The sequence below is a fragment of the Myotis lucifugus genome, unplaced genomic scaffold, assembly GCF_000147115.1.
Source record: "Myotis lucifugus unplaced genomic scaffold, Myoluc2.0 scaffold_454, whole genome shotgun sequence".
NCBI classification, from domain to species: domain Eukaryota; kingdom Metazoa; phylum Chordata; class Mammalia; order Chiroptera; family Vespertilionidae; genus Myotis; species Myotis lucifugus.
In genome coordinates this window covers 302,189-314,648 of record NW_005871502.1, presented here as the reverse complement: position 1 = coordinate 314,648, position 12,460 = coordinate 302,189, and the positions used below count along the sequence as shown (strand labels likewise).

At 53.3% G+C, this 12,460-nt stretch overlaps 1 protein-coding gene across 1 annotated transcript; it reads right to left on the bottom strand.

Moving 5' to 3' along the window:
- Positions 1-2,453: 2,453 nt before the first annotated feature.
- Positions 2,454-8,020, bottom strand: IL1F10 (interleukin 1 family member 10). The gene is made up of 6 exons (XM_006103024.1): positions 7,989-8,020; positions 6,206-6,291; positions 5,822-5,949; positions 5,349-5,557; positions 3,464-3,565; positions 2,454-2,745 (listed from the first exon to the last, which is right to left on the bottom strand). The coding sequence occupies exons 1-6, from the start codon at positions 8,018-8,020 to the stop codon at positions 2,454-2,456; spliced, it is 849 nt and encodes a 282-aa protein (XP_006103086.1).
- Positions 8,021-12,460: the final 4,440 nt, after the last annotated feature.

Below are 12,460 nucleotides of genomic sequence, written 5' to 3'. Positions count from 1 at the left end.
GTCGGCTGACCTGGAGGAGGTGGAGTTCAGCGCTCACTGCGGTCGGAGTGTGTTAGCACGTGATCATGCCATAGGGCACCCAGGGGTGCAGAGACGCGGAGAGGGGGGTGTGGGACATGTTAAGTGATCAGAGCAGCCTCATGGAGGAAGTGAGACTTCCAGACAGAAGGCTGATGTAAAGGCCTTGGGTAGCACCATGCCTGCAATCTCTGGGGAAAAGTTAGGAGCCTGGTGTGGCTGAAGCAAAGTAAACAGGTATGAGGGTCCCCCCAAGAATCAGCAACAGGTGTGTGTGTGTGTGTGTGTGTGTGTGCTAAAGATAGATAGGTAGATAGATAGATAGATAGATAGATAGATAGATAGATGATGGATAGATAGAGTATAAAAAGTTGCTCCCTGTTACAAGGTTTTGGAAGCCAAAAGTCGCACGGTCTTGCTGTCTGAAAGCTGAAGGGCCGGGAAAGCAGTGGTAGAACTCAGTCTGAGTCTGAACGCCCTGGAACCAGGGGCTTTGAAGTCTGAGGACGGGAAAAGATGGACATCCCAGCTCAAGAAAAGAAACCAACCTCACTCTTTCTCTGGCTTTTTGTTCTGCTGGGGCCCTCGGTGGATTGGATGGTGCCCACCCACACTGGGAAGGTGTCTGCTTCACTCAGTCACTGATTCAAGTGTAAGCTCTTCCGGAGACGCCTGACAGACACACCCAGAGACAGTGTCTGGCAGCCGCCTGGGCATCACTTAGCCGTCAAGTTGCTGCAGAAAATTAAGCACCACAATGACCCATTTTCCCCATTAACCCAGGAGCATTCCCTGGAACCCTGTTCCCTGGCGTCAGCGTGGGAAGGACTTGATCAGGAGAAACCGAGTCTGCGGTCCTCCGAGCACATGGGTCATGTGACCAGCACTGCTCTCTGGAGCTCCAGAAAACAGTGGGAGAGTTCCAGTGCAGAGCCTGGCTGAGACTCGGGGCTGCAGCCTCCTTGCCTCACCTGCTATCACAGGCCCTGGACCCGTGTCCCAAACGAGTCGGAGGGGACAAGGGTGGGAGGGCTCACTGAGGGGACGCACTGCAGACTCAGGGTCACAGGAGGAGGGGTCAGGCAGGTTGGCTCCTCCAATACAGGCAGGAACGTAAGAGAGTGTGCTGACATTTCTCTTCCCTCCCAGGCTCGGAGGTCTGCTCCTCCTGTGAGGGGTTGCTAGGAATCTGCTGCTGTGGGAAGGGAGGAGTTGTCGTGGGATTCGGATCTGCACAGCGTGAGGTAGATGCGGCTACTGTGAGTGAGGGGGAGATATGGGGCACAGGGCTGACCCCCGTGACACTAAATAGGGAGGACTTCATCGAAATTGCTCCCCAAAATGCCACAGAAGTTGATCTTTGTCGCCACCTGCAGACTGAAAGCGGAGCTGCAGGTTCCTGGCCTCAGAATAGTCTTTTAGGGGCAGAGACTGGAATTTGCTTGGGGGTAAATAGACTCTGTTTTGGTCAGATACTAGCAAACCCTTTATTTAGTTACACAAATGTGAAACCCAACAGGAAGTGAGCTCAAGTAACTCAAACACCAGTGCTTCTGGCCAAGACAAACTTCTCTGTTGGTGCTCATTTTGTTCATTTCTGTCACGTTCATTTTGGAAATGGTTGTATGTTTTTTAGCTGAATGGCACCCAGGAAAAGTTGGGTCCCATTAAGTTTTCTTTCTCACTTTCACTCTTCCTCCCTAAACCTGAGTGTGGACCTGCCTGGAGCTGCCCTGAGCTCTGCAGACAGTGGGGCTTAGTGGCCAACGTTTTGAGCAGTTGTTTGTAGGGCCTGCAGTACGGGTGGAGGGATCACGAGATAAAAATCTGCTCAAAGGGAATGTTGGAGTGACACCCGGTTACAGGAGACCCTGAACACATCACCCTCTGTATGATGTTGCTCCAGAGCTTCCTGGAATAAAAACATGGGCTTTTATGTATCAACCACTGCCCATGTGCGGAACCCACAATACATACACACACACCAGACACTCATGCACACACACAGTTCATGTGCACACAGGTGGACACAAGTTCATGAACACATATACCCACACCCAGACACTCATGCACACACACAGTTCATGTGCACACAGGTGGACACAAGTTCATGAACACATATACCCACACCCAGACACTCATGCACACACACAGCACATACACACACCCAGACAATCATGCATACACACAGTATACATGCACACAGGTAAGTTCATGCATACACACACACACACACACACACACCATACACACATGTGCACACATACCTGCGTGCACTAACACACACACAGCCACACACAGCACCTCCTTCAGGCCTATTTTGGGCCGTCTCCTCTGCCGGGACCATCCTGCCCTGCTCACGCCTCCCAGAACCTCAGAAGCGGTCACCATGCACTCTAAGCACCAGCTTACTGTCTCAGCTCTGACCCTCCGGTTCACTCTGAGATGTGAATAGTGGGTAAGACCCACAGTGAGCTGCTCCCGGGAATGTCCATGAGGATAGTGCTGAGTTGCTGGTTGTGGGATGAAGCCTCTGGTGTGGTCACCGGGGAGGAGAAGGTGTTTAAGGGACAGCTCGGGAAGTGGCACCTCTGAACTGCACCTATCAGAAGGCACTTCAGGTCTCCCTCTGAAACCCCCAGGACCAGAGCCTCCATCGTTTCCCCAGAGCCCTGCAGGCTCCCATTGGCACTGTGTCTTCTAACTCTCATGGAGCCTCTTCCTCTCCTGAGCACAAACACAGAACCGGCATACGTCAGGTGCACAAATGGTGTTTCACGTGAGTAGAGAACTTGATCCAATTCACTTGGCTGGCCCTTCTCTTCTGGGCTGTGCCCACAGCCACCAGGCATGCCACGTTCCCTGCCATGCGTGGGCTCTGCTCAGGTTGGGTCAGGTGAGTTACCGTGAGTGAAGGAGATGAGGGACTGAGGCCAGAGATGGGTCAAGCCAGAGTGCCACACTGATCCCAGGGCAGTGCCCAGCAGAAGGCCTGTGGGTGCGGAGGGGAGAGCAGGAAACCGAGCTGAGCTGAAGTGGCAGCAGCAGGTGGGTTTGGTGTGGACCTCCAGGGCCCAGGCTTAAGACCCAGGTCTGACTTGAAATCCTGGGATGACTCCTCCAGGCCTCCTACATGAAGTCTAATCTCCCTCCAAGGCGCTCACAGTCAGGCCCCACCTATCTCCTCAGCCACAAGCCCTGGACCCCAGCCCACAGGTGACTCCGCGTACCGGGTGGGCGCTCCATCATCACCTCCCTGAGTCGTTCTCTGTGCCTGCAGTGCCTCTCCCCACGCTCCCTGTTTGGAAAAGTCCATTTTCTCAGAGGCGCAGGTTAAAGGCCCTGCCCTTGCGAAGCCTGCCCACCCCGCCGCCAGCTCCAGCTCTAGCTCCAGCTCCAGCTGCAGCGGCGCTGTCCCCTTGCTGCCCCAGCTCCTCAGGCTGACCCGACAGGAACCAAGTGATCATCTACCAAGTTGTTGGAGATTTTGCATTTGCTCAGCACCTCCCGCTGTACCAGCAGCTGCTCTGGGCACTGGTGAACCAAACTTAAACAGAACGAGCCCTCAAAAGGCACAGGGTAGTCCCAACCAGAAACACCAGGCCATGGAGAGGCAAGGGAAGAACCTAGACGGGTCAGAGCCATGCAGCCCGGCATGACTATCCTCTGGCTTCCCTTTGCATCTGAAAATTAACCAAAGCTCTTACTCTGCCTTTGAGGCCCTCTGATCAGCCCTGTGGTCTTGCTCACCTCCTGACCCTCTGAATCGCTCTCCACGCTGCAGCCCTCCCACCCCCCTTCCTGCAGCTCCCACGCCCCCTGGGTCCCAGGGCCTCTGCGTTGGCTCCTCCTCCCCAGGATCACTCCTCGCCCACTCCTTCCTGTCCCTCAGTCTCAGGTCATGTGTCACCTCCTCAAAAAGTCAGTCACCTCCCTGTCCACCTCATTGTTACCACCCTCTATCAGGTCAGTTGCCCTTGTTTGTTTGTTTGCTTGCTTGTTTAGTGTTTCTCACACTCAATTCCAAGGGAGCTTGGCTCTGTTCCCCATTCTACCCCAGCTCCTGGAATAAGAGTGGAATACACTGTGGACGGCCATTGGCATCAGATGCTCCACCACGTGCAACACGTTATTTCACTCCTCTCGGTACAGGCTCCTCGCCTGTCAGAAGGAGGTCAGGAGCCCCCCCCGTGGGTCGCTCTGGGTGAAATCATAGTGCTCTGAGACTCCTTGGCCCACGGCACCTGTCGCACAGATGTGAAGCGATTTTACGAGAGAGGAATGGTGCCAGCAGCCCACCCGCTCTGAGCCCGGCTCCCTGGGCTCTGGCTGGCTGGCGCCCTACCACACATCCTCTATGAGTGGAGAGAAACAGAGCTCTGAGAATGAGTGTCAGTTCTGGCTGCAAACTCTCCAGCCTGTATCCCAGCTCTAACAAGTCACCTCAACATATTGGTTCCACTGGGACCTTAAACTGACCCCGTCCAGTAGAAACCCACTGCCCGTCCCTCGCTGCCCCTCCTTGCACCTCACTCATCAGAACCAGCAGACGAGTAAAGGTACTGATCATCAGTTGAATGACTGATACATAGGAAAGTTGTAAGACTTGAACTAAAGCTGAAACCGTTAGCTGCCCAAGGCGTTGTCCATGAACAGAGGAGGACAGCTGGGTTCTTCCTGGAGCATCTTGTCTGTTCTGGAAGCTCTGGAGCAGAGGGACCAGAGGAGCAGCTGTAACCAGCCTTCTGGGGACTCCTCAAGGTTCCCCTGGCATTGGACACAGCACCGGGGCCTGAGGCCCTGTATCAGTTTCCTGCGGCTGCTGTAACAAACCACCATACGCGTGGTGCTGAAAACAGCACACATTTAATATTTCGCAGCTCTGGATGGCAGGTGCCGGAAATGGTGTCATGGGATTGAAATCACGTAGTCGCAGGGCTGTCTCCTTCTGGAGGTTTTAGGTGAGAATCGTATCCTTGCCTCGTCCAGCTTCTGGACCACCTGCAGCCTGCCACAGCCCCTTTCCATCTTCAAAGTTAGCAGCACCGCATCTTCCCATCTCTCCCTGACTCTTGCCCTCCTGCCTCCCTCTTATGAGGACCCCGTGAGACATTGGTCATCCCCCCTCCACCCCACAATCCAGGATGGTCTCCCCATCTCAAGACCTTTAACTTACTCGGAGTCCCTTTGCCCTGTAAGGTAACATATTCCCAGGTGCTGGGGGTCAGGAGGTGACATCGCTGAAGGGGGTCGCTCTGCTACCACCGGCCCCGAGCAGATGAGCCTGCTTTGGGGGCCCCAGGCTGGACCTCTGCCTGCTGCCTCCCTACCGACTCTGTTCAAAGTAGAACTCAGTGCGGATGGAGGGTTCAGTCTCCTCGGCCAGTCGAACCGGCTGCTGGGGCTCAGCCGGGCCACAGAGAAACCAGCCCGGCCAGGCTGCAGCCTCGAGCCTGAAGGCGGAGCCCAGGCTTCTCTGGAAGAAGGTGAAGCGTGTGGCCTGCTCGCCGCCCTTGTACAGGTCCTCGATGCTCACATCCTGGGGGGGCAAGCAGCCGGCTGCAGGGTGAAGCTGTGGAGGAGGCCAGGGAGGGACTGGGCAGGGAGGGTCTTTACTGGGAACGGCCTCCTGAGGGCTATGGGGGGCAAGGGTCTTGGCACTGGGTGCAGAAGGAGATGGTGGAAACCTGCCAGAGAGGGACATGTGGACCTGGCAGGGCACCCACAGGCGGGAGCAGAGGTGCCAGAGTGCCCTGGAGGACAGGCGGCTCTGCAGGGTCCCCTAGAGCAGGATGCGTCTCACCTCCAGCTTCAGGGCAGGCCCCTCCCCTGCCTCCACACAGGCCAGGCAGCGCCTGCCTCCCTGGATCCCCAGGAAGATGGGAAGTTGGGTGCGGTCCAGGCCTCTGTTGGGAAGTATGCAGATCTTCTCTGGGAAGAAAGAGAGGAGAGAGCCAGGGCATGAGGGGACCCACATCACAAGCTCTGGACGAGCCTCGTTTGGGCAGGAACTGGGCCAGGGCCCAGCAAGATGAACTGGGGACGCCTTCAGGGTCATGCCCTCTTACTAGGAAGGGTCTCAGCTGTTCCCTGTCTCTTCTCACTGTCCCCAGAGGCAGGAGGGCAGGGGAGAGCATGTGGCAGATGGAGCCTGGGTGGGTCCCAGCAGCGGAGGCTCAGGGCTCACCTGCACAGCAGTTGTCCGCATCAGGGTCTCCCACCAAGAGCTGGTCGCCTCTTATGTACAGAGCCTGCTGGTCGGCATCCTTAATTCTGGAACAGATGGCAATGTTGATGGCACCGCTGAGCCCCAACCCTACAATCTGATTACATACTAAGTATCTGGGGTTTTTCTCCTCCTACAGGTGAGAAGGGGCAGATAAGGACCAGGTCATCTTAAGGCAGAAAGGCCTTCTGGATCTCGTAAGAGGCTGCACCTCCTCCCTTTACAAGGCTTGGGCTCTGTCAGGCCTTCAGGGCATTGAGGGGAGTGGGTGCCATCTCACTGGGGGGTAGAGAAGTTTCTGGATGATGTAGCCCTTTTCCCCTGCCTTCTGGAGAAATCTCCTCAGGAGGCTGCGATGGCTCTGGGATACAGTGAATCTTCTCCTGGGTTTTCTGGGCCTGCCCCAGTTTTTCACAGATGTTTATTCTCTTATTGAAGGAATCAATTGAGTGTATATTGAAGTGTGATTTGCTTTTCAAATATTTAAACACTTTTTAATAGAAGAAAATCCATAAATTGGGGAAATAATTTTCTATGTGATGGTAAATAAAGTCCCCTGTACCGAGCAGGTGAACTCTGGGGCACCCATGTTACGGGGGCCAAGTGAGGAGGTTGGCAGAAAGCTGGAGCGGCCTGATGACAGCCACTGGGCTTGGCCGTGGTGGCGATGGTGGCCTGGGCGGGTGACTGTGCCTGAGGCTGAGAAACCGCGCTGAGCGAGCGTGTGCAACCTCACAGCCGCGAGGCCATTAGCTCAGTCGCCTGGCTGGTTTCAGAGACGTTTGTCAGCCATTCTCAGGCCCAAGCAGCCTCCTTACTTTCCAGGGCAGAGGCTCGGGGCCAACGCCGCTGCCTCCAGGAGAGCTTCCTTTCTCAATAACAGCTCATCACAACACCCTTAGCTAATGACTGTGTTTAAGGCAAGTTCACTTACACAATAAAAAATAAGCATCTGAGGAGTGTGGGCTTGCCAACTGGTCCTCCAAGGCTGTATGCAATGCGCCTGCCAGCAAGAGTCTATTTGGAGACCTGAACCCAAGCCAGATACCCCAAGGTAGGCACCTGTCTTGTCATTTGTGTGTTTTGTGCATGTGTCTTGCCTTCCAGCCGCGCCGTGACTTCCTGGGGCCCCGACTGGCCCATGTCAGGACAGGATGGCCATGCGGGAGCGGAGGACAGGCACTCCAGCAGCCAGTGTATTTTATTCATTACATCCCATCACCTTCCCTAAGGGCCGGAGGTAATTTACATAAAAAGTCACGGACAGTAAAGAGTAAACTGTAAGTAAACACACAAATGTTGAACAAGATAAAATGCAAGCAAGACACAGAAACCCGGGTTAGGAGTGAGGCCACGGAGGCCAGCATAGAGCGGTGTTGTCACTGAGACGCAGAATGGTCCCTGAGCTTTCAGAGGGAGGATGGAGCAGCACAGAGAGTGTGCAGTCTGGGCCCTGGCTCTGGGTGACATCCGGGAATTTGTTTAACTTCTGAGCCTGTTTCTCGATCTGTAAAATGGGCTTAGTAACAACCCCTCATCGGTTTCTTAGGATGGAGACAAGGCAGTACATGGCTGGCATCTTGCAGATGCTCAGGAAAGAGACTATTGTTATCGGGGTGGTGATCACGCTTAATTACAGGGCATTTGAGGTTTCTAGGGTAAGAAGGAGGCTTGCCCTTCTGCCTCGGCCTCTTTCCTCTCCTGCGTCATCCCCAGGCTCCTGACGAAGAAAGGGAGGACTTACATGTAGTATCTTGCCATGGGGAGGGAGCACATTCCTGCAATCCCAGTGACTGGTCCTTGTTGAGGGAAAAGAGAGAAGGGCTGTCAGAGGAGGCAGTGGAGCTGGGGGCAGACACCCCTTGCGCCCCAAATCCCAACCAGGCCGTGGAAGGTCCCACCAGGCCGCTGTTCTGTAACTGGCCCCGTGAGTCCACCGAGGTCTCCCTAGCCCCTAGCCCCGTACACTCCAGGCAGCGCTGGCCCCTCTCATTTGGGCATCTGGGAACAGGTCGAGCTGGCTGGGGTGTGAGCTTGAGAATGTGCCCTGGTGCCAGCCCTGCAAAATCAGAGAATATGCTCCCCAAATGGTTTCTCCAGGAGCACTTCCCACAGCTGAGCCTGGGGGCGGGTCGGGGGGGAAGAGGGCTGGAGCCTCACAGCTTGAGGATGGGCTCCCTGGAACCTCGCCCCACTTCCCAGGGGCATAGTCACCACAGCCGCCCTCCCCCACCAAGCAGGAGGTGCGGACCCCGCTCTGCAGAGTGAGACAGCTGGTTCCAAGGGACTGGTCACCTTGCCCAGACTGTGGACGAGAGACCATCCAAATCTTGACCCGCTCCCGCAACGACACCACATGGAAACAGGACAGGCTTGAGGTAGAGACACTTGTGTTTTTGAGGATGAGTGATCGAAACTGAAACCAGTGTCCCCATATAAACCCCAGACCACAAAGCCTCTCCTTCCAGCCAGGTTATCTGCCCCAGAGCTTTGCCCTAACGTGACCTTCCAAAGAGCTGGTCTGGAATCTAGCTTGAAAAGAACCAGAGCAAATCAGGGCCTGAATGTGGTAAGAGTTGGAAAATAGTCCAGAAAAGCAAAATGCAAGGATGGCTAGGGCTGAGGTGTACCGAGCAGGTAAGATTCTCACCAAGAAGGGAAAAGGGAAGAAATAAGGTAAGAGAGCAGAAAATACAGGGGGTGGGAGAAGAAAGGCGGGAGAAAGGAGCAAGGCTCAGAGAGGGAGAGGGAGGCACTGAGAGCACGTGGAGGCAGATGAGAGGACAGGTTGATGCTGATGGTGGGCTCAGCCACCACAGCAGCACCGAGCTCCTAGGCCTGCATGTTAGAAGGAGGTGGGGCCGAGATAGCTTTAGTGCTGGATCTGCCTCAGTCCATTGGACAGCCCATTTCCTGTCTCTGGGCTTTGCAGTCAGAGTGAGGGTTGGTGGGAGTAAAGGATAACAGGGCACTGGGCAGGACTGCAATTCTGGGTGATACTGGTGATGTGATCAAAGTATTAAAGAAGTCTTCGTGCTTGGTAAGTTCATCCATTGCCCTTATTCTAATAAAACATAAGAGATTGCCCAAACATGCAATCACAAAGATCTTCACTACATCACTTTTCACAATAGCAGGAAGTTAGAAATACTCTAAATCTATACTAAAAAAGGATACTATGCTAATTAAACCAGGTCGACTGGACATCTTCTGGACATCTAACTTCCTTCCGGACAAAGCCATGGTGGCAGGGGCTGAGGCAGAGGCAGTTAGGGGCGATCAGGCCGGCAGGAGATTAGTTAGGGGGCGACCAGGCCAGCAGGGGGGCAGTTAGGGGGTGACCAGGCTGACAGGGGGGCAGTTAGGGGGCAATCAGGCTGGCAAGCAGAGGCAGTTAGGGGCGATCAGGCTGGCAAGCAGAGGCAGTTATGGGCAATCAGGCAGGCAGGCAGGCGAGCAGTTAGGAGCTAGCGGTCCCGGATTGTGAGAGGGATGTCCAACTGCTGGTTTAGGCCCCATCCCCCTAACCGCTCTTACCTCCCTCCTGTGCACGAATTTCATGCACCAGGCCTCTAGTGTTCAATAATAGGCCATTGGTTTAAAAATTATGGCAATCTAGTAAATAAAAGAAGTATGTTTACATTAAATATGATATTGTAGGAGATTGTATTACATAAAAATGTTCCAAATATACCAAGTGAAAAGTGCAGGATATAAATAATGCATAGGTTATGATTCCACTGAAATCCACAGGCATTCAAAGACACAGAAGCAAAGGAGCCCACATCACTATAGCACTGACCTGCAGTAGCAGGATCATGAGTGGTTTTTATTTTTTTAAGATGTTAACATTATTCCTATATAAATATGAATTTTAGTTTTAATATAAAGTAAGTTTTAAATTTTTTTTAAATCCTCACCCTAGGATATTTTTTCATTGATATTTTTAGAGGGAGTGGAAGGGAAGGGGAGAGACAGAGAGAGAGACAGAAACATTGATTGGTTGGACCCCAACCTGGGTCCAGGGATTGAGCCTGCAACCGAGGTACGTGCCCTTGACCAGAATCTAACCTGGGACCCTTCAGTCCAATGCTCTATTCACTGAGCCAAACCAGCTAAGGCAGTTTTAATTTTTTTAAGTGAGGCGTTCAGATAAAGTCACTGGCTCCCAAAAGTGCCTACCCATTGAGTCACCTGGGGGCTCTTGATGAGTCTTTCCTGAGCTTGGCGTGATCCCAGTGATCAGCCAGGCTTGGACCGCTAGGCTAGCTCAGTTCTCTCTCTGGTGAACATGTAATTCATTTGCAGCTATTGCTAAAAGCAGATTCTGATTCCCTCGGTCTGGGGTGGGACCTAAGACTCTGCATTTCAAACTCGCAACCAAGGGACAATGCTGCTGGTCCCTGGGCCACACTTTGAGTAGCAAAGCACCGGATGATCCCCCAGCCTAGAGAGGCCCACAGCAGCATGGCCTCGACGAAGCCCACCTGATGCTGTGTCTCTCTCAGCCAAACTCTGGGGGATTCTTTGGTTATGGCAGCAGAAGTATACACATCCAGGTAGCTGTGTCATGGTCTGACTGGGGCAGACCCAGTGGAGGGCCCTGTGTGAAGCTGGACCAGCAAGATTCCCACAGTCAGTATCAGCTCAAAGAACCCGCAGAAATTCAGGGCAGCTGAATCCCCTGGAGCCCCAGAAGCCTCCAGGCCTGGCATAGCCCCAAATCCCAGTGTCTTCCCTCAGGCTCCCACATCAGCCCCTGCCTGAGTCCTGGCTACACTGTGATGGAGTGAGGAGGAGGGAGAAGTCCGTGGCTAGTCCATCAGGGACCCCAGGGGCCTCGGTCCCTCCCAGTGTGCCACACACTCCATCCCCAGAGCCTTTCCTTCTCTTTTGCCCCCAAGTGGCCTTTCACTGGACTTTGTCCTGTACCCCTCCCTGAACACCATCTCTGGCTGTCACAGAGCTCATCAGTTCTCCTGTCCTGGGTCACATACCAGCACCAAATAGCCCCAGACATCCTCCAAGCTATTTGCACACCATCCCTATCCTATCTTCTCCTCGGTCTCCTACACGTGAATATGTTCTCTAAGACCCACATTAGCTTCTATGCCACCAAATCTAGACTCTTTCTGAATCCTCTGATAGTTGGCCACTGCCCCGTGGGACCCTTGGTGTTGACTACCTCCCTTCACATCTCTCCGTGTCCTCTTCTCAGACGTTGTAGATTCTCCCTTCCTTCGGGAGTGTCCCTAACACTGGAAACCACACGTCAAAGTCCTAAGCCCTTCTCTTTCATTTCCCAGAGAGTTTCAATTCACCCATTTCCATAACTGCAATGATCATTTAGTCTACACCCCAAGTCCAGATGGAACACCCCAGTTTATCTCCAGCAGCTACAGGACATCCCCTTCTGAACATCTTGCCATTACACCCAACCAAATATCTCTAAGGTCAAATTGATCATCTCCTGCCCACCCATCCCCAGCCCATTCTCCCTCCCAGTTTCATTTCTCCCACCTACACAATCTTCCTCCAAATAGTGAGATTCAAAAACCTGAGGGTCATTGACCATTTCGCCCATATCTCCTGACTCTATGTTTGATTTATCAACAAGTCCTGATAGATTATTCTTTTAAAATGTAACCTTGTTTTCTTAACAGCCATTAGACCTTGCCTGTATTCCTGGTTTTTCTACCTTCAATCCAGACCAACATGGACTCATCTTCTAAGTACTGCTCTCACACATCCCCACCCAGCTCTGCAATCCACAGTGGCTGCCCTTTCACCACCCTCTGGCCCAGATCTACTTGTATGAGCATGTCTCACTTCTCCGTGGACACTGAGCCATCCTTCCAGGCATATGACTTCTTCCTACCTCCCAATGGGCACACTCAGGGCTGTCTTTGCTTCCCCTGCCTCAAAAGTCATTCCTCCTCACTGCCATCCACTATGACCTATGGCAGGGGTCCTCAAACTTTTTAAACAGGGGGCCAGTTCACTGTCCCTCAGACCATTGGAGGGCCGGACTATAGTTAAAAAAACAACAACTATGAACAAATTCCTATGCACACTGCACATATCTTATTTTGAAGTAAAAAAACAAAACGGGAACAAATACAATATTTGTATTTGCATGTGGCCCGCGGGCCATAGTTTGAGGACCCCTGACCTATGGCATTAGGGTCACTGAACATGGAATCATTATCTATAGGC

What these genes read in the sequence shown, in the direction of transcription:
- IL1F10 (XM_006103024.1), bottom strand. Translation starts at nt 8,020, where the DNA reads ATGTGCTCCCTCCCCATGGCAAGATACTACAT. An exon ending in TTCTACTTTGAACAGAGTCG is followed by an intron (nt 3,566 to 5,348) that starts GTAGGGAGGCAG and finishes GTTCTGTTTAAG; the next exon opens with TTTGGTTCACCAGTGCCCAG. An exon ending in GATCACTTGGTTCCTGTCGG is followed by an intron (nt 2,746 to 3,463) that starts GTCAGCCTGAGG and finishes GTTTGTGCTCAG; the next exon opens with GAGAGGAAGAGGCTCCATGA.